The sequence below is a fragment of the Antrostomus carolinensis genome, unplaced genomic scaffold, assembly GCF_000700745.2.
Source record: "Antrostomus carolinensis isolate BGI_N321 unplaced genomic scaffold, ASM70074v2 scaffold34189, whole genome shotgun sequence".
In the NCBI taxonomy this organism is placed as follows: domain Eukaryota; kingdom Metazoa; phylum Chordata; class Aves; order Caprimulgiformes; family Caprimulgidae; genus Antrostomus; species Antrostomus carolinensis.
Window position 1 is genome coordinate 3237 of NW_010341181.1, and position 25422 is coordinate 28658.

Genomic DNA, 25422 nt, shown 5'->3' on the forward strand with positions numbered 1-25422 from the left:
ATGTGGCCAGTGGGGACTGCGCGGCTGGTTCCAAGCAGGGCAATCTACAAACCGATCTTTGATGATGAGGTAAAAAAAAAAGTAGAAGCCGAATGGGTTAATGATGTTGGTCAGTTGTTTGCTGGCTGATAAAGTGGTGACCTCAAACCAGAGGTCAGTTTCAACCCTTCTGGTTTTTGTTTGCTTTAGTAGAAAATATTTGTGATCTCTTCAGCATATGCTTTCATGGGTGTTCCTGTGTCTTCACTGTGTACCAGGATACATTAGCTGAAGGCAGAATCAGTATAACACAGCGGTAAAAGATAAATTAAGAGCCATGGTAAGCCAGGTTCAGGCATTTCTTACTGCTGTTGACTTTCCTTGTAACCATAAGCTAGGCACAATCCTGCTTGCTTCAGTTTTTCTCTCTGTGGAAAGAGATACCATTTTTCTTTTCCTGTTTTGAAAATAGTCTTGGATGAAAATTTTCATGCATATGCCAAGTAATGTTCATTATTTTACCTTTCTCTTCTGCTGCCTTTCCCCTACTTTTTATCAATTATGCTTTCTGTTCGGTAGGTTGGAAAGAGTTCTAACAATTTTGATTATTGTTCTTTGAAGGTTCAGTTAGTACGCTCTTTGGCTGAAGTAAGGAAGAAGACTAGGTTTTCTGTAAAGAGAGAAAGGCTGGCTTTGGTTAGGGATTCAGAAATTTCTACTGATGCCAAGCTACTGCCGTGTTACCAGCAGAAGTGTGTTGAAAGAACGCCCTACAATGACTCCCCAGAAAAGCCACTGTTGTACAGGTAGAGAACAGAATCATAAAAATCCAATTATGTCTTTGTGAGTATAGATATGAAGTTGTAAGCTTTGCGGTGGGAGCTAGAGACTCCTGAATTCTTGGTCACAGCACTAATGACTTGTAATAGACTCTCTCCTTGCTGGATGTAAATTGAGTATAATGAGCTGCTGCCTGTTAAAGTGCAGATTAACAGGCTAATATTTGCAATGACTTTTCTTTTAAAAAGAAGTTGTATGTCTCTTTTGTTTCAAAGTAATCTAGATAGAAGCCCAGTCTAATATATATTTTTTGAACTACGTTTTAAACTGTGTGAATTGATTACATGATGATGCAGTAACGATTATGTAATGAGCAACAAAAGAAATGAGTGCATCCATCCTTTTCACCCTAACTGTTCTGCTGAATAATGACACCCTTATTCTCAGTTCCCCCAAGGAGATACAGTGCCCCAGCTGATGGAAAGAGCAATGGGCAGATAAAGGCTATTTCCACATTTCTAGCTAGTTTTGACCTAACAGTTCATAGATTTTTATACCTTTTAGAGATAGTATGTATGTATTTGTAGTTTAAACATAATAAATCTAGCGTTTATTGCTTTTATGCCATCATAGCAGATTTGAGGTTGTGATCAACCCAGGCTAGACAATTACTCAGTTCCATTAATCTCAGAAGAAGTAATATTAATTCTTTGAACCATATTCTTTGAAGTTAGAATGATGCTTATGTTCACTTAAATGTTACATTTTGCCAATTAAATTGAATATTATACTGATTGCAGATCTGTACCCTTAACATATTTAGAACAAATCAAAGCTGTATTCTCTTCCTGTTTCAGGGAAGCTACAACATTTCAAAAAGCTTGGAAAGGTGTAGATGAAAAGGCAGCTGAGGAAGTCAGAGCCCTGCCTAATTTTGTCGGTAAAAATTTATTTCCCTTAATGTCAGATATTTTAATTTGCATTTTTAGAAGCCACCATGCATGTAATAGTTTCAGCTGAACAAAGTATAAATTCAATCTCAGAAATGACCTGACACATTTTTTTCGATTTGTAAGTAACTTTGAAGATGGAAGAGTCTACTCATAGGAAAAAATGGTTGTAAAATTGCTGATCAATCACAGCTTGTGTTTATATGGTACATTTTAGTTACGATGGAAGCAGATCTCATTCTTGGAAGTTGCAATTTTTTTGCATCATACCTGAACTTAGTTCATAGCTTCTATGCTTTTATCTTTATGAAAATCCCAAATTAATAAAATCAAAGGAAACTTTAAAATATGCTTCATTATTTTTAACCTACATTTGCATAGATTTCTCTTCCTGTGGAAAGCTGTCACAGACTGTAATAGCTGCACAAACTGCAGAGGTCGCAGTGTGGATTTAGTGATTCATTGTGTATTCTGCAGCAACAGTTCCAAGCTACATCATCCTCATTTTTCTTGGCAGTTCCTGAGGAAACGAGGAGTAATATCTTGGAATGCCTGTCAGAACGCCGGCGAGGCCGTCATGATGAAGCACTAACTTCAATGTATCACGAGCTTGCCTGCATTGCCAGGGTAGGACTGGATTTTGTAATCCAGATAGTCTAGAGTGCTATACTGAGGTCAGGGCCTAGTGTTCAAAAGCCCATCTTCCTTACCTTTTTAGGAGCTGGAACCCTTGGTTTTGGAGTCTGGAAAATTCCTTCTGACAAAACTGATGGAATCTGATAGAAAAATTGAACTTCTGTTTAAAAAGATTGAGTTTGACACTACTGTGGAAGGTTTCTCGATTGAAGTAAGGCAGCTCATACCATAGTCCCATCTTCAGTTATTTGTACCTGGTCTGTGTAACATAGGTTCTTATGTCTTGCTGTAGTTTTAAGATATAAATGCTTGTTTGTTTTGGGGGGTATTTTTGGTTGGTTGGTTTTGGGGGATTTTTCTTATGTTTACTTTTCAGTGAGATTGAGAGTAAATCCTTCTTGCAGGGTTTGGAAGAACTGTGGAACGTCATCCAACAGGAATCCTTGACCGGAAAGAAGTGGGTCAGGGAAATGGATGAAGCCTTAAAAAAGGTTGAATGGAGTCGAGCTGATAAAGTGAGCTGTAGTTTTAGTAGCTGTTAATTAAGTATAATATTATTTGCTTGTAATGATGGATGCAGGGAGTAGCTTGTTTCCACAGGAGTCAGAGGTCTGCCAAGGGGTTCTGTTGTGTAGGCAATTGCTGTCTTTTCACCAGTAGATCATTCTCTCATTTTATACCCACGTAATCAGGAGAAGATACTTCTTTTGCAGTTACAAGGTGGTTGTTTTTTCCACAGTTATCTGTAGTAAAGATACAAGGAATATGTGAGCTGCTTTTAATTCCTCTGCAGTGTTATTTAGCTGAAACTGTCACCAGGTCTAATGGTATTTTGTTGGGATATACCTATTCTGCAGCTGAGAACGTGCACAGGTGTGCCTCAGCTAATATTTTGGTAGGCTGGGCAGAGATGCTCCAGGTTTGTAGACTTCAGCCTGACCTGTAAAAGTCATTGGACATCACAGTAAATGTTTAGATTAATAAATGGACAGTCCATAAATAAGTGTTTGCTGCTTTGTCCTTATAGGCAAACAGAAATTGTCTGTGATACCTGTGTCAGTTTGTCCTCTCTTTCTAATGTAGACATGATGAATAGGTCCAACAGTATCGCCATTAATTTTTCTGTTTGATTAGTTATGAAAAATACCACAAATTACCACATTTGCATAAATTTTGTTTCTGCTTAAAACAACTATTGATGGATTCACTACAGACACCTGAAAGGAAGTTGGTTTGATTTTTAAATTCCGATTGCAGCCTGTCTGCAGAGCACTCCATTATCACAGATATTAAAGAGAAATCAGTTTAGTAGTAACAAAGTGGTTGTTATGAGTGATTAAAAAGATCAGTATTTAAAATATTTAAGACAGATATTTTAAGATTCATCTCTCAATCTGACTTATCAGCCAATTGAATTTATTTTAATGAAAAAAAAAATTGTTTTGTTCATATCATTGCTTAACTTGGAAAACTGACATTTGAGTTATACCATTTTTTTTGTTGTTGTTCTTTATTCTTGTATTGCACAGATAACAGATGTGCTGAGGAAGTATACTGTGATACTGGAGGAAATTGCCTTCTTTTTGCCAGCTGATGTTTATAGGCTCATCAATAATGAGGCCATGGTAAATCTTTCATATTGAGAATCTCTTTTACCTGCGAGAAGATAGCAATCTGAATTTTCCCAGAATGTCTTTTTTTCCAACTGAAATTCATTATTTCTACCTATCAATCACGGTGATGTAGAAGAGTTTGCTATTTTGCAGGATATTCTTTACAATTTGTATTTTTTCCCTCGTTTTACATAGATCAGGCAATATTTTCATTTTGCATGTTATATGCTGCTTTTATTCCTGTTTCATTTTGTAACGCACAGATGATTAACAGAGCGCTGTTGGCGAATCAGAGGGCAATTGCCAAGCTGTTCTTTAATCTAATGAAATCGGAGATGAAGAGGGAATTATCACTTCGATTGAAGTGGCAGGATAGAGTCAAGGACTGGAAGCTAATCCAAAAGAATTACGTAGTTCACAGTTTCAGGTCAGAAATTTTGCAGTTATATTTTGGAGTATAAACAACACAAAGTGGCTAGTGTTCACTTGTGTTTTCTATAAACAGTAATATTTTATTGTTTTTCCATTATAAAATTAAACATTTAAAACAACTTGGTGTTCTTTTTTTTTCACCTGGTATGTATAAAATATATTTTGTATTTGTATTTCAAACATTAAATTTTCACAAACAGATATTTACTTCAAGGTGCTCTTCATCCTACAGAGAATTTATGGCAAATGAAGAGATACAGAATCCTCCAACTGTGAAAACAGAAATGGAAAATATGATAAAGGATCAGGATACTTACTTCAAGGTGCTCTTCCATCCTACAGAGAATTTATGGCAAATGAAGAGATACAGAATCCTCCAACTGTGAAAACAGAAATGGAAAATATGATAAAGGATCAGATTTTACTTAATGAAAGGAGACTGGAGTTTTTGCAGCACCTTGGGTACGACAAAAGAAAGAACAGGAACAAGGGAAAATAGAATTATTTCTAGAGTTAATGAGGGACTTGACTACAAAATGCACTTTGTGCCCTTTCAGTATGTGATTATACAACGCAGCAGTAAGGCCTAAACTTATTTCTTAAAGATCTTTATAATGGAAAAAAATGCATTATTCGTTTTCAGTGCACCAGTTACACTACATAGGGTGATCAAGGGCTAGAAATGCAGCAACACAAAAGTAAATCTAAGGCCTAAACTTATTTTGTAAAGATCTTTATAATGGAAAAAATGCATTATTCATTTTCAGTGCACCATTTACACTACATAGGGTGATCGAGGGCTAGAAATGCAGCAACACAAAAGTAAATCTTACTAACATTTGAAACATAGTAGAAAGGAGCAGACAAAGAAGGATAGATAAGTAAAAATTGGTGATCTTGTCAAGTTATTATTTCTGTGTGGGAGTGTAATTTGTATAATAAATTGAGAAAGGAGTCTTGATAGAAATCTAACACTGCTATGTTTGACTGTCCATCCTGACAACAAAAAGATGGTTTGGGTGCAGTACATTACAATATTTACTGTTTTTCTTTTAAAATGTATGTAGCAACAAGATAGATTACAGTTAGTTCCTTAGTAAACAGCGGCCTTCAAAACCAGTAGTCATCTTGTTTTATTTTCATTGCTGATATGGCTGTAAATAAAATAAAGCACAGTAGTATGGTTACTCTGATTCATAATTTTATCCTTTAAGAAGTGACTGTATGATATTTGAAGACACTTATTCTTTTTCCTGTTTTGGTAGTGATTTGTTGCCTCCCATACACACGAAAGCTGACATAGTTGAATGGTACAAATCTTTGGTGAATTTAAACAGAAGTATAGGTAAGTTGTGAAATCATAAAAACAATATGGAATTCAAGCATTTCTTTCTTTCTTTCTTTCTTTCTTTCTTTCTAGGCAGTAATGAGTCAGACAGTTGCTTTGAAAATATATGTTTACTATAATCTTAGTTCCACGTGTTTCCATGTACCATCTAAGTTGCCAAAATAAGCTGTCTGTTGCATCACCTCCCTTTTGCCAGCCCAAGAATTTTTGCGTGGTGAGGTCTAGCAGGAACTGACTTGGTTAGAATTAATCTGGGGAAAATGGAAGGTTCATTTTAATGCTGATCAGTTCTCAGTCATACAAAAATACTCCTTTTTACCTCTTGGAGATTGAGTGGGGAAGTAATTGAGATGTTTCCTTTCCCTGAGTCCTGTAGTGTGCCTTCCCTCTGTGCCTACCCTTCTCCTGCACACATCCTGTCTTAATGTTTGTAGCCTGTATAGTAGCAAATAAGTTGCTAGTGATTGTAAATTACTCACTACTTTTAAGCATAATGATAAAAAGATTTGTATTAAAACATCTTTATTGGTTAATAGTGTCATACAAGTGTGAAGACACTATTGGGGTGATTACCTGTGCTGAAACTTGGCACAGATCCTCTGTTATGTTTCCATTTCACACTGCACTGTGAAATATGGAAATCTTTAGAATGGCCTGTTCTTCTATATCCTTCAGATACCCACAATATGGAGTGTATGGGGAAAATACACACCCAATATGAGATGGTCCAGCAAAAATGTTTGGCAGAAATGCAGCTATGCAAGGTTAGTATCACAGCTTTGTGAATTCTTGGAAGGATTATTGGTAACAGTATACAATGTGTTATTACAATAATACGGGTTTGAGGATCCACCAAACATTGAGATAACAAGTGAAATGACTTTTTAACCTCTGTCTCACTCTGTTAGAAAACTTTACTATCCATTTTGTTTCACAGTAGCATATGGTATTTGTACTTGAAATATGTAAAAGCAATAACAGATGCCAGTAATGAAAGGGGTGCTGTCCCGCTTTTAGGTAGAGGACTCGGGGTCAGAACCCTCAGCCTTTGTGCTGAATCTGTCTTATTTTGGGAAAGAAATTCCACCTTTTTGCCTCAGTTTCTCCCTTTGCTTGCGAATAGAATGGTACTGCTTACTACCAAAATGTGAGATCCAGGAGGCTGACTCTTTCTGTATCCATTCACAAGAAAAGAAGGCACACTAAGTTTAGCTATACTCCGTAAAAGCCACACAGTATTTTATGTTCTGTTCTGTTCATGTCAATAACTTAGCTTTCTTTTCATTTAGAATAACCTGTTGAATCTGAATGTTTGCACAAAAAAAGAGGCTGAAGAAATTGTGAATTCTGAGTTATTTCCATTAACTGAGAAATTACAAAGTCAGTTTGAAGAAAAACTGGAGCGTATGAATGTACGTTTGCTACATCTATTTTTATTACTCTCTGGGAGTAGCCTGTTCTTCCTGTGCTACTGCCTGAAGTGCCATATGCATCTTAGGCTATTGATGTCAGGTTAGAAAGAGCTCTATAATGTGACTGAACATCTACCCCACAAATAAAAAAAGTTTAGTGTGATTCAAGGAGAAGAGTTCAGTTGTTTGGTTTGTATTTATAATAGGTTGTCAGGGATGAATTAGATATAGCTCCTTCTGCCTGGAGGCAGAGGGATAGATTTAAATGATCTCCCAAATTTATTTCAATTCTATCTTTTATATGAAGATGACTGGGCAGTGATAGATGGCCAGATACTTTAGGGCATATACAGAACATGTTCTGTTCTTTGCAGTACTGGAAGAATAAATGGAAGTTTTGATAGCTCAGCTTCTAGAACAAAAATCCACATTCTTATCCAGTTTACTTGGACTACTTTTTCCTCTCCAAGTAGAAGAGGCCATATTGAATACTGATAGTGTACTTCCAGACAGCCTTTTGTCATATCATATGTGCCCTTACTCATTTATTTAACCTTCCAGCAAACAGTTTAATAATAACAGTTTCATTTAAATGTATTTCTTTAGAGAGACTTTGAGGAGCTGGCTAAACAGAATGAGCAGAATTGTAGAGACTTGTACAGCTATTTTCAGGAGGCCATGGGTCTCTGGGATGTCCATCAACTCAAACTGTCCCAGCAGGAAGGTGAATTTCAGAAGAAATTAGATGAATGCAGATGGAAACGGGATAACTTAATACAGGTATAAACACAAAAATAAGGATGTGGTATGATGCAAAGAAATTACTTAATTGAGAGAACCCTCTGGAATTCAAAATAGCTAGTATACAATTTAAAACCTAATCTTTGACATTTGTACGTTAATTTCTGTGGGGTAGTTTCATCCTGTCAGGTATATATTTTTGCTAATGGCTTGATTCACACTTCATATCTTATTCTTGATGTGGCAATGATGATTAAGATTATATTTTCTGTATTAAGTGGGTACAAGTTTCTATTATTCTTCTGAAGATCTTCTGAAGGTAATAGAGTCCTGTTTGTATGTCACATTGTATTATGGGCATATCATGGTGTGATACCACTTGGGGTGGCAATGTCAAAGATGTTGTTCGTTATCTATGGAAGATTTTCATAGTAGATGAGCTTTGCTAAGGTAGCTTCCCTTCTTGGTGTAGAATATATGTACCTAATTAAATTATTTGAATCCTAAATAGTTATGAAGCATTTTAGTAATCACTCAATAATTTTTAGTGGGTTCTTTTTATGTCACCTTAGATGATGGAAGCTAACCTGGATGCAATTTTGGCTGAAATGAGAACAGCGAGCTCTGAAAAAAAGCTGAAGATCTATTTGGAGAACAGCCTTTCTTCTTTAGATGACATTAAAGCTAAGTATGAAATTTGTACTGCAAACTTAACAAGTAAAGTATATTTGAATGTTGGTTGTACTACTTAGGTCTTGTTTATGCTGTAGTGTGAAGGTGTGGAAAAACACTGCTTGCTACTTCATGTAAGAATTCAAAATAAAATAATTTCCATATTGAACAAGGTTAAGGCAAATAGTACCCACATTTGAGAAGAAGGAAGGACTAAGGAAGACCAATTAATAGTAGTAAAATTTTAAAAATATACCAGATCAGTATTATTATGGTAATGTAGTGTACCATGTCATCCATGCCAGTGGGACAATTAGTAATTCAGAAGGTGAAAGTAGTAGTTCAGATTCTTGAATCACAGGTATCGGAAAGTAGATCTGTGCCGTCACCTGTGCTCTGGGCTCACAGATTTGATCTCATTCAAAGCCACAAGGACTAGAAGTTACTAATAACTTTCAGATAGCCAAAGCATATATTTTGGTAATCTTCCTGTTATGTTTCTTCTGATCCGACACAGCAATGTGGGCCTGAGAGGCAGATGCACACACCTCATACTGTAACTGTGTTTAGAGCTGTTGATTCAGTACTCTTTATATTCATTAGGACAATTAAAAAAATCCCAAAGGTAATGTACATTTTTAGGTCAGTGACAATACAGTGAGAATTGCAGAGATGGAATGTAATCTATCTAAACATTTGAACACATACATAAATGCCCCATAATTATCTTCATATAGGATACAAAGCATATGTAAATGGAAACAGGTGGGAACATTGATTTTTCTTGAATCAAAACTCAGCTTGAACCATTAGTTTTCATTTCCAAGTAAAATGAAAATAAACCAGAAAAACTTCAGTCACAACTGAGCATGATACAGAGCTAACATAAAAGACAGTAATTTGACCACTCACTTCTAATATTCCTTATGTAAGCACAGGTCTTGAATGGTTTCCCATCCAAAATGAAAGATCTGAAATACTCTATTGTGCATAGTTCTTAACTTCTGTGCATTTATCTATTTGTAATGAACTAATCTCTACTAACAAGCCAGGTTGTGATTGTATTCAGGCTCAGCAGATATAGTACAATGTTTAGCCTAAAGGTTTTAGGAGATTGGTCAAAAAGTTAATTTGGATTTAAAGACATTGTAGTCATATTTAAATTTATTTCTATATATACTTGAGTCTCCTAAACAGTGACCTTAAATTTGACAGGTATGCATCATTCAGCCCAATTCTAATGGATAAAATAATGGCTTACCCAGAAGCTATTTTGTGGGAATTGATTTCTTACAGTATATCCGTCAGCCAGTATTTTAATGTGAAGGAAATCTTCAAACAGGTATAAAGAACACAAACTTACTCTGGTTTAAGATGTTATTGGTGTATTATTTTTTGGGAAAATTTGCATTAGCTTTAGAATTTGGATTATATAAACTAAAGCGTTGTTTTGGCCACAGGACCGAAGTGCTTTTGATAGAAATAGAGGTGAGGAAACACAAAACCTTTCTCTGTCCCACACTTTTAACTCTGTCCTTGTTACAAGCTGCATTTCAGCAAATTCATTTGCCTTTTAAACAGAAAAATGCAAAGTAACAAAATCATATTAATTGATTTGAGTGTTATGCTACTTTATAAAATAAGTGATCCATTCAAGACTAACATATCTTATTAAAATAAATATGTTTTTAGAAGGAATATGAATTTCTTCTAAGCAAGTAAATCTTTATTTTGCTTTTAGAACTTGCAGGGAGAGATAGACTCCACGTTTCAAGATCAAGGTAATATCTCAATGGTACAAAGAGGTCTCTTTGCTTGCTTGTTTTTCATTTTATATTTCTTTGGATTGTGACTAGTAAAACTCTGCTTTAACTGGAAAGAACTAGTTAAGGCTTCAGGAGCTGAAGGTCTGGTGGAGCAGCAAGCTGAGAGCATTGTGCAAGAAAATGAAGGAAAGCAGAAGATGGATAGTTGTCAACGAGAAAATGAAGAAACAAACATAGCTGAGAATGAGGCCATCATTGCAGAGGAAACTGAGGAAACTGAGGAAGAAGAAGATGGGGAGAGTATTCCTCACGAAAGTGAAGAACCTGAGCATGCAGGTCAGGGGGTAAGCTTTACACAGGTAAGTGAAGAGAATAAATTTGAAGGTGAAGGAAGTCTTGCACAAAATAATGATGAATAGGAAGTTCTATTTTTGCTGAGGTAAGCCTAAATTCCTTAAAGTAAATTAGATTTAGTTTGTCCAAGAAGCACTCGGGAGTCTGTTGTTCTCATTTATTTCTGGACTATTAGGACTTTAGTTCCTTTTTATGGAGAAATGGAGCGTATAAAACAGTTTGCAACCAATCCTTTTGCACTGCTTTTACCCTCGTAAAAAAACCTTTTGCACAGATTTTTTAAAAATACCTTTCTTTCATCATACTATTCTTAACCCATAGTGAATGATTTAAGCTGTATTTTTATTTAAGTATTAGTTTTTCAGGTCTTTACATGAATTTATTACCAGAAAAACTTTTTAAAACATTGATGACTCTGCCTATTAAGACTTACTTATTCTCTGTGTGAATGTTGTCTGAATTGAGAACTGGAACATTATTCTTAATACCCTTAGGATTCTTACATTAGCTTGTGCACTGTTGATTCTATGCTTTTGCCTTTAAAGGTAGCAGATTATGATGTCCAGTTGTTTCCTAGGTTATGTTCAACAGCAGCAAGGCAGAGAGCTCTGAAATTCCTGTTGAGACCTTTTCCACTTCTAGTGGAAACACTTACACAGTTCTTGAAGATGGAGAGGCAGGAAAGACTGACATCCCAGAGACTCATTTTACAAAATATGAAGAAAGAGAGTCACTTCCTATATACCTGAAATATGGACTTATCGATGAAACCATGTTCATAGAGCTGAAGAAAAGGTTAGTAGAAAACAGTTCATGTTCTTTCTTTTTCTTGAGGTAATAGGCAAATTTCAGCTGTTTGGAAGAAACGTTAGACTAAAGGTGTGAAAATTATCTAATTATTTTTGTTTGTTTTAAAAAAAAAAAAATTATAAAAAGAGAAAAATTTTATATCGCTTTTCATCTGTGGCTTTCAAAGTACCACACAAGCATTTGCCTGTTACAGAACATTCATATCTTACAGAAAATTATTTAGCGAGAAAACCTATTGCAGAAAGGTAAGTAATTTGCCCAAATTCCTGCAGAGCCATGAAGGTAAAATGCCTGGTACTCAAAAGGATGGAGCTAGCTCAAAAACTCTACCAGTATTGTGCAAATGGTAATGAAACCATATCTTCCTATAATCAGAAGCTAAATTCTTAGAAGGAAAATATTTCATAAATTCTTATTTCTTACTTACTGTTCGTGACTATAATACTTATTTTTAATCGTAGGATTCGCCTCTGCTTTTTTGAACACTTGGAGAAATGGTTTGCAGAGTCTTTGTCCAACTCCTTTGTTATTGTAGCTGCCAAGAAAGAGGAGCTGAATTCAGACCTTCAGCTGCGTCTTCACTTGCATCAACAAACACGGGAGAATATAGAGACAAATATCTACAATGTTAGAGCTGGTACTGACTTTTTTTTACTCTGAGCATTACGTGTCTTCGCTTAGAGACAAGCATAAGTGGACCGAAATCTTTTTCAGTGTCAGTTCACTCAGTCATAGAGGACAATAGGAAGCAGTTGAGTGTCTACGAATTCCTAGTATAGTATGTTACTCATATATTTTAAAAAAGATGTTTCTTTTCTATAGCTTATACTGGTTTGTGCTATGTTGTGTTTGGAAAATACCCAGCAGTGCCTTGGTCAGTGAGTTGATTGTAAAAGATGTAGACTGTTCGCTTTCTATTGTCAATATTTGTGAATCCTACTTCTCCTTGAAATTATTTGACAAGAGTTTGCAATGTACAAAAAATAATTTTAAAAGTGTTGCAGAAAAAGAATTAGCAAATGTTGGGAGGGACGAAATGCTAGGGCCAGGTGCCTTTTCTGGCTGTTTTCTTGAGGTTGATTGGCTAGCTCTTGATTTAACCAACTATCATTCTAGAAGGGAGACTAAAAAGGATTTTTTTTTTCCCAACAAAAATAGGGAGAAGTGTATTTTCCATTAAAAAAAAAATCCTTTACTTTTACTTTTATTACAAGACTGAGAACAGAGAGATAATGGAGATGTCAGTGGTGACCAAAAATAAAGTAAAAAGAGGCCTTAGAGCAAACAAAAGACATTTGAGATTTGAATGGATTAGGAGCTGCTAGGGATGTATGTCAAATGCAGGAAAAAAGTCAAAGAAATAGAATCAGATGTATTTTATTTGTATGTTTTAGCCACTCTGAGATCTGGCTCGGTTTGTTTTACCACTGCTTCTGTTAATAGGTTGGCTGGTGGTTGTGATAGTCCACAGTAAACAAGGAATAATGACCATATTGTAAAATTTTTTATCAGTGGAACTGTTGCTTCACAACGAGCGTCTAGAGTGCCACTGTGCTGGGGTGGAAGAAGCTCTGAAAAATGAGAGAGCTGAATTTCTCAAATTTTGTGATGAGCAAAACATCATGAGCAAAAACTTACACTCACGAATCTGTGACATGGAATCTGTCCTCCTCAGTGCTCCTACGACTGAGAAGTAAGTGTGCCACAGGTGTTGCTGGCAGTGAATTTCCTTAGACAAATGCTCCTAATTGCTGTCTGAGCTGCTTATGGCTTGCATTCTGCATCTATTCTATATGTCATTGCTCTTCAATAAAGATTGCTTCATGAAGCTTTAAAAAATGTAAAGAATTTTTTTCCTTTATCTCTCCCTGAAGAAATGAAATTCAGTACTGAATGGGTGACAATTTTTCCTTTATTTTCAAAGTGTTGGCAGTCTTAAAGTAGAAAAGATGTTTCAACTGTTTAGATTTCATCCAGTTTACTGAACCTGCACAGTAATAGCAATTGACTAATTGGCTTTGAGTGATACTCTTCAATAGCATCAACTGCTTGCTGATATCTTGAGTGTTCATCAGAACAATCACAGTTCAGTGACTTGCTTTCAGAATACTAAAACACTCTTGAGTTCTCAGATTTTGTTTATGTATTTACAGCCAGCAGCCTCTGAATCAAATGTGTGCTCCTCTTTCTATATGTTTTCTCTGTCTTTTATTATTTGCTGTTAGGTTAGTTTCTTTCAGCAACAGTCTGAACTCAGAGCTACATAATCATCTGGAAATGATCCAGGTTTCCCTGAGGAGCTACTGGAACTATTTGGAGGAAGCTTTAGGAAAATTAAGGAATTCCAATGTGCAGTTTCTCAAAGCTTGCAGGTATAGAGATTTCATTGAGTGTTGTTTATAAATAGTTACCTACTTCTGGGCATCAGCATTTGTTGGATAGGCAGAACAGCAAAATTAAAGTTTATTTTATTTTTCATCTAGTTTGCTATTTAAAAGAAAACAAATTTATTTCATTAAGCCAAAATTGTGATACTGTTTTCATCACATTAGTGTTGATATCTGTGTTTTAGGGCTGCTTAGCTAAAACAGTCTTTGAGAAAAGGAAGACTCGTAGCCAATTACTTTTACTTTGCTGGTTGCTTTCAGATTATTTTTGGAGGGAGGTAACTTTTCTCCTGAGGAGGCAAAGTCTTTCACCAAGCGTCTTGAGGCAGAAAGTGAGCGTATTAACTCTTTTGAAAGTTTAATCAAGACAGATATGGAGAAAATGGAATCGAGCTGCATGGAGCAGGTGTGCAGAGTTTTATTCTTTCAGATTATGTATTATACTGGCATATTTGATGTGCTTTATAATCAGCCTGCTCCCAGGCTATGACAATTACATGATGGGGGGGGAAAAAAAAGGAGAAATAGTGACTTCTGCTATTTAAGTTTTAAAAAGTGAAAATTACTTAGTTCTTTCTCCTGTTTCTGGCATTCTTAAAGGCTACTGGATTTATCAACCAATCTGAAAAAAAGTTCCAGCATCTCTTTATGAATCGAGCCTTTATGGAGAAGATCCAACGATTATTGTCAAATCTACGAGTGCAAATCAAATCAGAGGTATAAACAGAAACATCAGAATTTTGTTTAAATGAATTACAATAACTTCTGTTTTATTCCATTGAAGAGATTTTTGGCTGAATTCAGAGTGGACAAACATTAAGTGACTTTTTATATTAATTCAAAACCTGTTTTCTGTCATTATCAGCTTAAAACTATGTTTTTACTACTGCTGCATCTATGCTGGAACACTATGGTCTTGCAGCATGTAGAGTATGTACATCTGAATAGACCAGCATTTGTGTGTGGTGCAGTAAAGGATATGAAGTGTTGCTTTTGTGAATTATTGTTTTCAGCTTCTCCTCTGAGTACCAGTGATAGTGTTTTTACCAGCAAGTCTAGTGGTTTCAAAGTGGAGCCTCTGAAAATCCATCTAATGAGATTGCACTTCACCAATATCTGCTTCTGCTATAGGTAGCAAATTCCACTTCGCAGGCAGTGACATTAAACTCTTCTCTGGAGAAGCTCCGTCAGGAGATAGATGCTTGTGCTCATCATACTGCAGATAAAGAAGTAAGTTCTAATCAGCACAAAATGGCATTTAATTTGACTTGGTATTAATTTGACTGTGCATGTTTGTATAATGTATAAACTAATATTTTTGAGGCAGACTTATGTTTATGCACATTTGAAGGGGTGGGTGGAAAGAGTACTTTACCACAGAATTTTTGCTCAGGAAGGTCTTGTACCTGTTTTCCTGTTTGCCAAACAAAAACCTCAGCCTCTGTATAATCTCATGCTGCCATGTATGTGTAAATAAAATGGTGACAGAACAGAGTTAAATGGTGTTGTATGCAACAGTCAGCATATTTGAAAAGTCCAAAATAGCTAGTTTAGTAAATACCATCTGTATTATCGTCTCTTTCAGGCTTTGACTTCTGAAGAATTGTATGATTTTGCCAAAGGAGTGTTGAAAAAACTGAAAGAGAGGAGCCAGTATCTTGACTGCTTGCTAGTAAAAGCAGTGAGCCCACGTGATAATGTAAGATAGCATTTAAGTTCTCTAGGTTTTATTTAATATTGAGTGAATTTTTATGTGTATATGTTGTAAAGGTTTTTCAGAACCTGCACTTTGAATTTCAAATGAAGAAAGATGCTGCGTTATGCCAAGCTGCCCAAGACGTTGTAACATCAGGTCAATTTTTTTAAGAGGCTGAGGAGATCAGTCACTGCTGAGTTTACTAAATGTTGAAGATGTGCAGCATCACAATGAGTTGCTTAGACCTTCACAAGAGTTTATTTTCAAGGTGTAGCACTGTTCATAGATACATATTTCATGGGTTTCTTTAAATAACTTTAAAAAAAAATCAAACGCGTCCTGAATTTTTTTATCAAGTCGGTTTGGTGTTTTTCCCCCTTCCTTGTCTGGAAAGTCTGTCTTTATTTTGCAGTGTACAGTGGATCATTGTTTTAAGGGTGTATACTTAAATATTGCTTATGATAATTATAAGAATCTGCTCCTAACTACTTTAAAGCGTCTCAGGGTTGTACAGCTGTAACAACATCACTACTAGGGTTATAAAAAAACTTCATTTCAGCCTGTGAAGCAAAGTAGTGTATGTTTGGAAGATCTGCTTTAGTAGTCAGTAGCTACATGTAATTCTTTCACTAATTGCCTGCTACAGTCAACAGGGTTTCATTTTTCTTCTCATTTCAGAAACACTTTACCCCTCTTGCAACGGATGTTACGTTACAAGGTCCGATTGCTGCTGCCATTCGAACAGAGCGTCTCAGAGATGAGAGCAAAGTGATGGTGATGGGGCTGGATCCTGTCAGATTTCCTTTGTTAAATCCCAGCAGAATGGGAAAGTCTGCACTTGATGATTTATCAATAAGTTTTATCAAAAATTTACTTGGGTAAGTACTTGTTTGCCTAAAGGTATTTTTCTGTCATTGTCTGTATTTATATTTTCTTTGCTGTATATACCTCTTCTCTTCATGGGGCTTATGATAACACTAGAAGGGGCTTCACTACAGCATTTTTTAAATTCATATTCCAGAAGCATATCAAGGTTTTCCTGAATTCATATTCTGTAGTTTACCTTTGTATATACAGAACCGTTGAATATATTGTTCTTAGGTAATACTACTACCTATGTTCTGATCAGTCTAGCTGGAACTACGTTCTTTTTAAAAGCATCATTTCTAATAGTGAAAAATACCCCATTGCGAGTTATGAGTGTCATCTAGTTAATAGCATTATGATAAATTTTAGGCATTAAATTTTTAACTTCTATAGTATTATTTTAGTTAAAAGGTGTTTACATGCTTACATAATTGAATGAACATAAAAAGTGTGAAATTAACAGTATGACAAGTGTGTGATTTTCAAATAAATACTTTAATGCACAGTTTCGCTTGTAGAAATCCTGAAATTCTATTTAAACAATTAGTTACTTCCATGAAAGTACTTGTATTTGCACTATCAGTCATAAAAAGTAATCCTATCTGTTAAATATTATCTCAGAAATTTAACTGCACTTAGCACATAGTAGGGATAGAGACAGATGGTATATAATACAGTATATAATATAAAATAGCAGGGTATTCAATAGCTGCTTAGCTATTGCTTTTTTGTTTCAGAATTCAGTCAGCCAGAAAATCTTCAGGCTTAAATAAGGAGAGAAATGATCAATCACATTCATCAGGACCAGGTGTGCCAGCATTTCTTTTAATACATTACATTAATCTAAATGGTAGTTCCTAGCAGGTCTAGCATGTTCCAGGCCAGTGGCTTACATGCTAGAGTTGTGCATCCCAACTTTTTTATTGGATATTTTTATTTTGCCATAAGAAGATGATTTTTGGCTTTTAACCAATGAAAGGTACAGAATGAGATAATTTTATAAAAGTACCCATATTTGTGATAGCAAAAGGGAAAAGAGATGGAGAAAAGAATTGGGAGAGAAGTAAAAAATATGGAGAGGATCAGGGTCTCTTCTCACAGTGTATTGTCATTCACTTAGAGGTGGGTGCAGAGGTAACCCCAACTGCTCCCTGCCTAGTGTTCCCATTTCCTCATCTCTCTTCTCCAGAGTTTGACTCCTCCAGCCACTTCCAAAGGTATCCTCCCTCTTCCACATTCCTGAGTCCCCATCAAAGCCAAGTCTATAAATGTAGCCCATTCATTCTCTTTCTTATTCCCTGCCTTAACGTTGCTTTAAATCTCCTCCCATCTACCAGGTCTGTTCTATGACATTCCCATCACTCCTGCCCCAGTGCGGTTGCTTCAATTCTGTCTGCCGGAAAGTATTGTTCCTACAGTTGTCCCATTAGTGTTGTAAGGAAACATTGCAGAAATGAGAACACAAACTGTAAAACCAGATAAAAAATACATCAGTTGGCATTTATACAATGTTCTTTATCTTTCTTTGTTAAATACAAAGCAATTGTGTCTGACAAAGGTCCTCAGAGCTCTGCTACTTACAACTGTGCATCTCGGATCACCAAGAAGTTGCCTTCTAAGAAAAAGATGTCAAGAGGAAGGTAAGACCCCTGGAAGGGGGAATTCCACTTAGTGTTCCTGTACAGAAATTTACCTAAACTTTGTCCGCTGCCTGTTCTTTGAAAAATTCTTAGTGCTTATTTGTATTGGCCTTCCTTCCATCTGTGCTTGTCATTTGGGATCTCTTCCTTGTTTATGTCCTCATGATCAGCTCTGTTCATTGTTTGGTTTGTTGTTTTGGGTTTTTTTTTTTTAAAGTTTTTGGCTGAAAAAACATTCTTCTCCTTCATCTGCTGGTGTTTTGTATTGTGGAGCTGTTGAAGTATAAACTAACCCTGCTCTTCAGTCAACATGGCTTAATTTTCAGTTCTGATGTCTAAATACTAAGTCTTCAGCTTAGACCATAGATAGCTGAAATGAGCTACTGTAATAGTGAAAATAACAGAAACATTTTGAAGAGCTGTTAAGGAGAGAATCTTGGGATTTTTTTTCTATCAAAAATTATTTTCATATAATACAAATCTTAGAGCTAAATTTTTCCCAATTTTTATTCAGTTTCATGTCTATCATGTGACTGACTAGCTCTCAGCCAGAGGAGGAAAATATTTGTGGATAGTTTCAAATTAATGTTTTGCCTCCCTAGAGTACAGAAATCCACCAAACCAGTTCTTGGTGACAAGAGATTCCAGATGTTTGGAGAGAAGCCTCCAGAAGCTGAGTAAGTCATGTATATTTGCAGAAATATAAGTTAATCTGCAAAAAAATCCTACCTATCTCTCCATTTATTTATTTATAATCATTAACTATAGAGTTCACCATTGAATTTTGAGGTATTTAACCTTGATATTTATGGGTCAGTGTTTATAAAACAGTTACTTTTTGCAGCATAACAATAGTGAATCTAATGTTACCCATTTTATTCTGTTTAATGTCTGAAATGGGTGGCCTCATTGGAGCCCATTTTGTACATTTATAAAAAATGGGCTGGAAAATGTAATATGCCTTTCAGTTATTTTCACCTCTAAGACTACCGATAAATTTTATACACGACATTCTTGTGCTCAGTATTACCTTTATATGAATAAACAAGCAACAAACTGTTTAGGAGATGATTTTTAAATCATTCGATTATCCTTCTCTGAGGAAGTTGTAATTTTTTTTGTTGATATGTGTAGTTGTACTACACAGAACTGAGATATTTTATATGTGCCGTGCAAAACTATTAAAATTAATGCCTAAGATGTTTAAGTGCTTGGGAATTCTGTTCCATATTGTGTTTCAAAATATTTACAGTAAACAGCTACACCCACCTTCGAATATTGTTTGGTTCATCAAAAATGCATGGGAAGCTCTTCAGGTAAATTTTCAGCACAGGAAGTTGGCTTTTTTATTACAGTGATATGGAGGTGTTCTCCAGTAAGCATTTGCAATATCTCGGAATCCTTGCTTTTTCTTAAGAGAATCCGTACTAACGGGAGTGAAGGTTCTTAGGCATTCTGAATATTGGTGTATGCTCTGAAAAATGTATTAAAATAAACCTGAACAAAACATTTGAAAAATGGTAAATATTGCCAATGTGATCATTTTACAGTGTGATTATGGTTTTAATTTTTTAAAAAATTTTGTTTGTTTTCAGTACTTTCAAGGGGATTATTATGAATATTCTCTGGACGGGCAATAACAACTTGCTCTCCCTTGCTGAGGTATGAAAATCCAGTGTTCTTCAGTCACTTTTGCTTTCGTAAGTCTCCTCCTCTGTCAGCTAAATAATTGGGTTCTCTACAATGTTTGGATGGCATAAAAAAATTTTCCTGTCTTCATCAATACATCTAATTTTTAAATAGTATTTGACACGGTGTATTTTTAATCACAGGATTCTTTATAGATATTAACTAAGCATTTCAGAATTGGAGAATGAAAACTGGTCTTAAATAAGGGAGTGGTTGATAGACTTGTGTATCCCTGCTGCTGTTATATGCCTAGATGTGACTTGTTTGAATACATTGTCAACAACTTCTCTGTTTAATCTTTGCCTCCTGAAGGAGTTCTACCAAAAAGAGAAGCTTCAAATCACAGTGCCCGAAGATGTGCCAGAGACATTTGAACGTTGTGCAAAAATGCTCAAACAGCATCTATTGTCATACCAAAGCCAGACAGATGATTACCACAATTCCTGTCTTATGGGTAAGTTAATTCAGTTAAGACTTTTAATTCTTGTTTATGTAATTTTTCAATATGTAAACTGAAAATTGGCAGTGATTGAGACTTATGTAGCTTTCTTAATCTGTCACACTCAGTGAAAAAACTCAAGTTGATTTTACTGGAAATTGGGCCACTATTCTCTTATATATTATCAGCCACAGAAAGCAGGGCTCAAGGGCATTTGACTAAGTTGAAAGACCTATACGAGGGCACATCTTTCAGCAAGTGTATGTTTCTCAAAGCATTGGACCGAGAAAAAGGAATGGCAGGGACAGAATCTCTGTGAGAGAAAATTCCAGGTTGTTTGACCCTTGCAGCGTGCATTCGAGTTGACTGAGTGGTTTTTCTGTTTGCAATGAATACTTCTGTATCACATAAACACCCCTGTCTTTTCCAAAAAGAATTTCAGGATCAGTTGAAGTTGTTTGAGAAGGAGCTCCCTTATGTCTGCCAGTTGGCAATTGATAGTCTTTTAAAAGAACACGAGCAGAAGCTCAGCTATTCCACTGGTCAGATTCGTCAGCTCTTCAATAAACAGCTGGAAGACTGGGAGAAAGTGAAGGTGTGTATCATGGACATATTGGAATGCTTCATATAAGCAATGTTAAATGCATCAGAATTATAAAGTTTTCTTTTAATTAATCTTAGTGTTTGCTTAATCACTCATTGCTGAGCTAGCCACAGGCTTAGTTTCTGCGTTTGCAGTTAGTGTGTAGTTCTACTGGAAGCTTTGGATTTCTAGTAACTCAGTCCCTTCTCTCACTGCTTCCAGCATTGGGCTGCCCCTTTATAATCCAGCTCTGCCTGTCATCTTACACTTAGATTGTAAACTCCTTAAGGACAGTGATGTTGTGGTATGGCTATACAGCTCATACTGTATGGGTGCCCTCGTTTGTAGGTACTGCAACATATGGATAATGAAATATCATTATTTACTGTATTCAAAAAACAGATATATTTTGTCCAGTAATATCAGAACTGATAACAGAATTATAATGGACATCATGCAGAAAATGCTATAGAGGAGTATCTTAAGATTTTGTTCCTCTGAGTATTAAGTTAAATTCAGGAAAAATACAAATATAAAGGTATAAAATATCTTGTTTACCACTTGGTAGGAAAGATTGTTTGTTGAAAACAAAAACCAAGGTGAGATCAGAGGCCCTGTACTCCAGCAGATAGGTGATTTGGTATATACTGCACTTCAAGGTTTATCTCTAGACAGCCAAGGAATACACTGTATTTTCTTTGTCTTTCAGAATATTTTCCTGTAAAGTGTGTGGGTTTTACTTTCTTATTATGACTCTACTGCACGTTCTTTACTGAAGGCATTTCTTTCTTATGTATTTACTTGAAGGCTGTGCACAAGAATCAATTGCATCCCTCTCTGGGACACCCAGACAACTTAGTTCAGCTGGATGCTTTGTGCCAAGAGGAAATAAAAAGACAAAAAGACCAAGCTGATGGTATTCATCTCAACACACAGATGCTGCAGGTAATTGTAAAGCCATTGCTTAATGTGAACTTAGGTGTTGCATTTGGAAAGGAGAGTACATCTTGGATACATTTTTTTCCTTCCCATCAAAAGTAAACTGGAAAATATTTTCAGTTTTAGCCAATTATGTTCATACAGCTTTTCAGTTATGTATTAACAGCATTAGATCAATATATACATAAATGCATATGCACGTGTACACGTACATAGATTTATTGTGGAACTAACACTCTTGGAACATACTGAGGAAAAGATGATGTCTATCTTAACAGGAGAATTATTGGATAGAAGTCTAAATTGGGAGCAACAGTAACATCCTCTGGTTAGTTGTATTACTTGCAGACAACAAATGCCTGGAAGGGTTTCTTCTGTGTGCATTTCATTACTGCAAATAATTGCCGTTATTTTGGGGTTTTTTTTACACAAGATTAAGAACTTCTCTTGCTCCATCTTCTAGGGTTACTGAAGGCCACTTCCCCAGCATGAAAGCTCTTTGTTTACTTCCCTCAGGCCACTTACTCAAAATTCTATACTGTCTGCAGACTATGTATATTTTTAATTCAGAAGTAATATCTCTTCCTCTTAGCTCTGCATACACATACAGAAACACACCCTGTTTTAGAATAACACCTGGCCAAAGCATGTCCACCCGAGGTACCTGAATTCAAAAATGGCCTTTGCCTTGAGCAGAAGGATGCATTTACACGTAGCTGTTTTTATCAGGTTTCGATGCTTAACCCAAATATTCAGCTACTGGGGAACTATACAGAGAACTCTATAGCTCTTTGTATTTTACCTTAGGTAATCAGGTAGCATTGAGAACACAGCAGAGAGGCGCTTTTAGACCCTTTTATGTGCAACTTAGAGCCTTATGTCTGCTATCTGCAGCTGTTGCAAAATGTCAAGGTTGGATACTTGCGTAGTTCTTTTGGAGCTAAACTAAAAGGAGGAGAGATCAAATTATCAAAGAAATTCCTCTCACTTGTCTCGTCCCAACAGGACTGTGCTGCTGAGTGTGCTCAGAACTTTTTTTCTGCGCTAGCTGCCTTCACTGAAAAGCTGCTTCTGGAATTAGATGAAAGTATCACTGTTGATGATGTACAAGTAGCAAGTAAGTAAAAAAGAAATTGCTTGTTCAGGCCTCCATTTCCTTCTCAAAGATGGCAGCAGACTTCCCCTAGGAAGAGGAGGGAAGTATACTTTCCATATAAAGTACTATGCTATAGTACTTTAAATGGAAAGATTTGCATGATCAGGCATGCAAAGCTATTTCTTGGAAGGGAAGAGCATCTAGCTGTGTATAGTTACTTCAAAGCAATGGTACTACTGCCATTGTTTTGTTGCTGCTGAGTCTCTGTTCTATTATCTTCCAGAAACTGAAATACCCAGAGAGAAGACATCCACTTTAACCGACCGTAAACAAGCTGAACTTCCTCTAGAAGTCTGTGAAGTTAAACAGTTAATTGAACGTGGGAGCAGGTAATATTTGAAGATACTGAACACTGTGATATGTAATTTCTCTTCTCTAAGCTGGTATCGGACACTGTCCTCATAGTTTTTTGCTGCACTTGTTGAAACTACTGAATACTATGCTCATTATTAACATAATTTAACTAGTTATGGGGCAGTTTGGGTGGGTGATGATTTTAAAGAAAGAATAGCAATGGATCCAAATAAATAAGTGAATTACATACTGTATTGTAAAGCAATACAATTTCAATTTTATTGCCATGCCACTTTGCTAGCCACTATGTATCAATTCAACACTTTGAAATCTATTAATATAACGTGTATTTTCACTCAGAAGATATGGATTCTATTTTCTCTGCAGAGATCTTGAATTTTTAAAAGAAAAGGTGGTTGTACTAAATAAGGTAGTTTGTAGGGTAACTTTTGGTGGAGTTTAAAAAAAATCAATCTTTTGTACTTTAAGTATGAGTAACGAGTTAGTATAATCTGCTCTCTTTTCTAACTTTCTCTCATGTGGCTTTTTTGTTTTTCTTCTGGTTGTTTTTTTAAGGACTTGGCCAGGAATACCCAGGACTACCCTTACATACAATTCAGACCATATTCTTTGCAGAGAAACTGCGTCAGTTACAACAGCTAAGACTACACTGGGTCATGTAGCAGCAGTAGAAGCAAGAGATGCTGTTTATAAGGTTGGTCTGCAAGCAAGGACTGGGAGTGGGGCTGCTACTGTTGTGCATTTCTATTTTTAAGAAGAAAATTATAGCTATGTCCAAGTTTTTCATAGATACAGTGTTTTCAGATTTTTAAGCCATATTCACTGTGTGTAGAAATCCTCTCTCATGTCTGTTTCTTTGTGATGTTGTCAAAAGCAGCCAGAGTTGGCTTCTCAGGAGCCCCCATTCACATACATTACAATGGGGAATTGTTTCAGCACAGGAGCACGGATAGTATCAGAAACAGGACACTTCATACATTTCAGCAGCATCACAATTCAAAAAGTAGCTGCTGCCATAATGCCATTTCAATACAGCTTGCTTTCACTCACCTTTCTAAAGCCTACAGCTCTAACCTTTGATCACAAAGGCAGATTTTTCCATAGAAGGTGAAGGCCTGTAAGATACTTACATCCTGAACCATCACAGATCATTGTTTCCAGCATAAAAATGATCACTCTTCCTTCACTAAGTCTGATAAAAGAATGAGCACGTTGCAGACAACCTTGAGACTCTGACTTGCATTGGTGAGAGCTTGTGAAACAGTAGTGTTCAGCAATTAAGAGAATATTTGTATGTTAAATCATTTGGAAATAAATGGTCAGTGTTTATGCATCTGTCCTGGAAGTAATCGTATTCCCAGTGAACTGAGTTAATTTTTAAAAATATATATATTTTTAATAGGGAAAGGTAAAATACACTGTCAACAATGGCAAATGCCATCAAAGCTATAAATTTGCATTAATGTTTTATGTATCTAGTTATGGTACCTAAGCACCCAGTTACAGCACAGTTTTGAAGTTAGCATAGTTTGTCAGTAGGGTGTGATACAGTAACTGCAATGTTTTCCTGAATGTATGTCGCATTAAAAATACAGTATTTTCTATTTTGGAGCATGGATTCTTCAATAAAGGTGCCTTGAGATTTTTATGGTAGTCTACAAGTTTCTGTTTAGATGAAATAGCTTTTCTGCAGCTTTGTAATAGTTCAGTTCACACTTGTGACGTAGAAAGTTCCAGCAAGAGCCAGAGCGCATTCTGTGTTTGAGATGCATGATTTCCACTCTCTTCTCTAGAGAAGGCAACTCTTTAATCTTAGGAGCTAGTGGAAGTGAGATTAAGATCTTGCATTTTTAGCAAAATTTAAATATCGCTGATAACTTAGTTTCAGAAGTCTTTAAAAGGAACACAGTAGGAAGGCAGTGAATAATTCATTGTGTGTATAGTCCTATTGTTAAAGGCAGAAAATAAGTGGCCTGTATACAGTCTTCTGACACAGTGGATCAGGACCTGGATTTAGGCAAAGGAAAATTATATTTCATCACTACCAATTTTTTCCTTTGTTGTTGTTGTTTATACAGAAATACAAATGTAAACTTGAGCAGCAGTTTGCCCAGATCAAGGAAGAAAGTACAGCTCAGCTGCGGACCATTCAGTGTTGGCAAGATTGGTGGAAAAGATCCATCCAGAAGATTAAGCAACTCTATACATGAGATCAGCC

The 25422-nt window shown here is 35.9% G+C and overlaps 1 protein-coding gene across 1 annotated transcript; it reads left to right on the forward strand.

The window, feature by feature from the left end:
- On the forward strand, positions 1–25414 carry CCDC180 (coiled-coil domain containing 180). Its single transcript, XM_029087084.1, has 37 exons — positions 1–69; positions 601–785; positions 1617–1699; positions 2227–2336; positions 2428–2556; positions 2750–2860; positions 3875–3970; positions 4222–4385; positions 4733–4885; positions 5656–5735; positions 6414–6502; positions 7028–7150; positions 7757–7930; positions 8464–8579; positions 9779–9905; positions 10305–10344; positions 10450–10673; positions 11261–11478; positions 11955–12130; positions 13006–13186; positions 13719–13865; positions 14142–14286; positions 14481–14597; positions 15012–15110; positions 15466–15579; positions 16255–16454; positions 17181–17251; positions 17984–18083; positions 18686–18760; positions 19679–19745; positions 20085–20226; positions 20646–20806; positions 21602–21739; positions 22739–22850; positions 23113–23218; positions 23760–23898; positions 25283–25414. Exons 1-37 carry the CDS (start codon positions 1–3, stop codon positions 25412–25414), a joined length of 4713 nt encoding a protein of 1570 aa, XP_028942917.1.
- Positions 25415–25422: the final 8 nt, after the last annotated feature.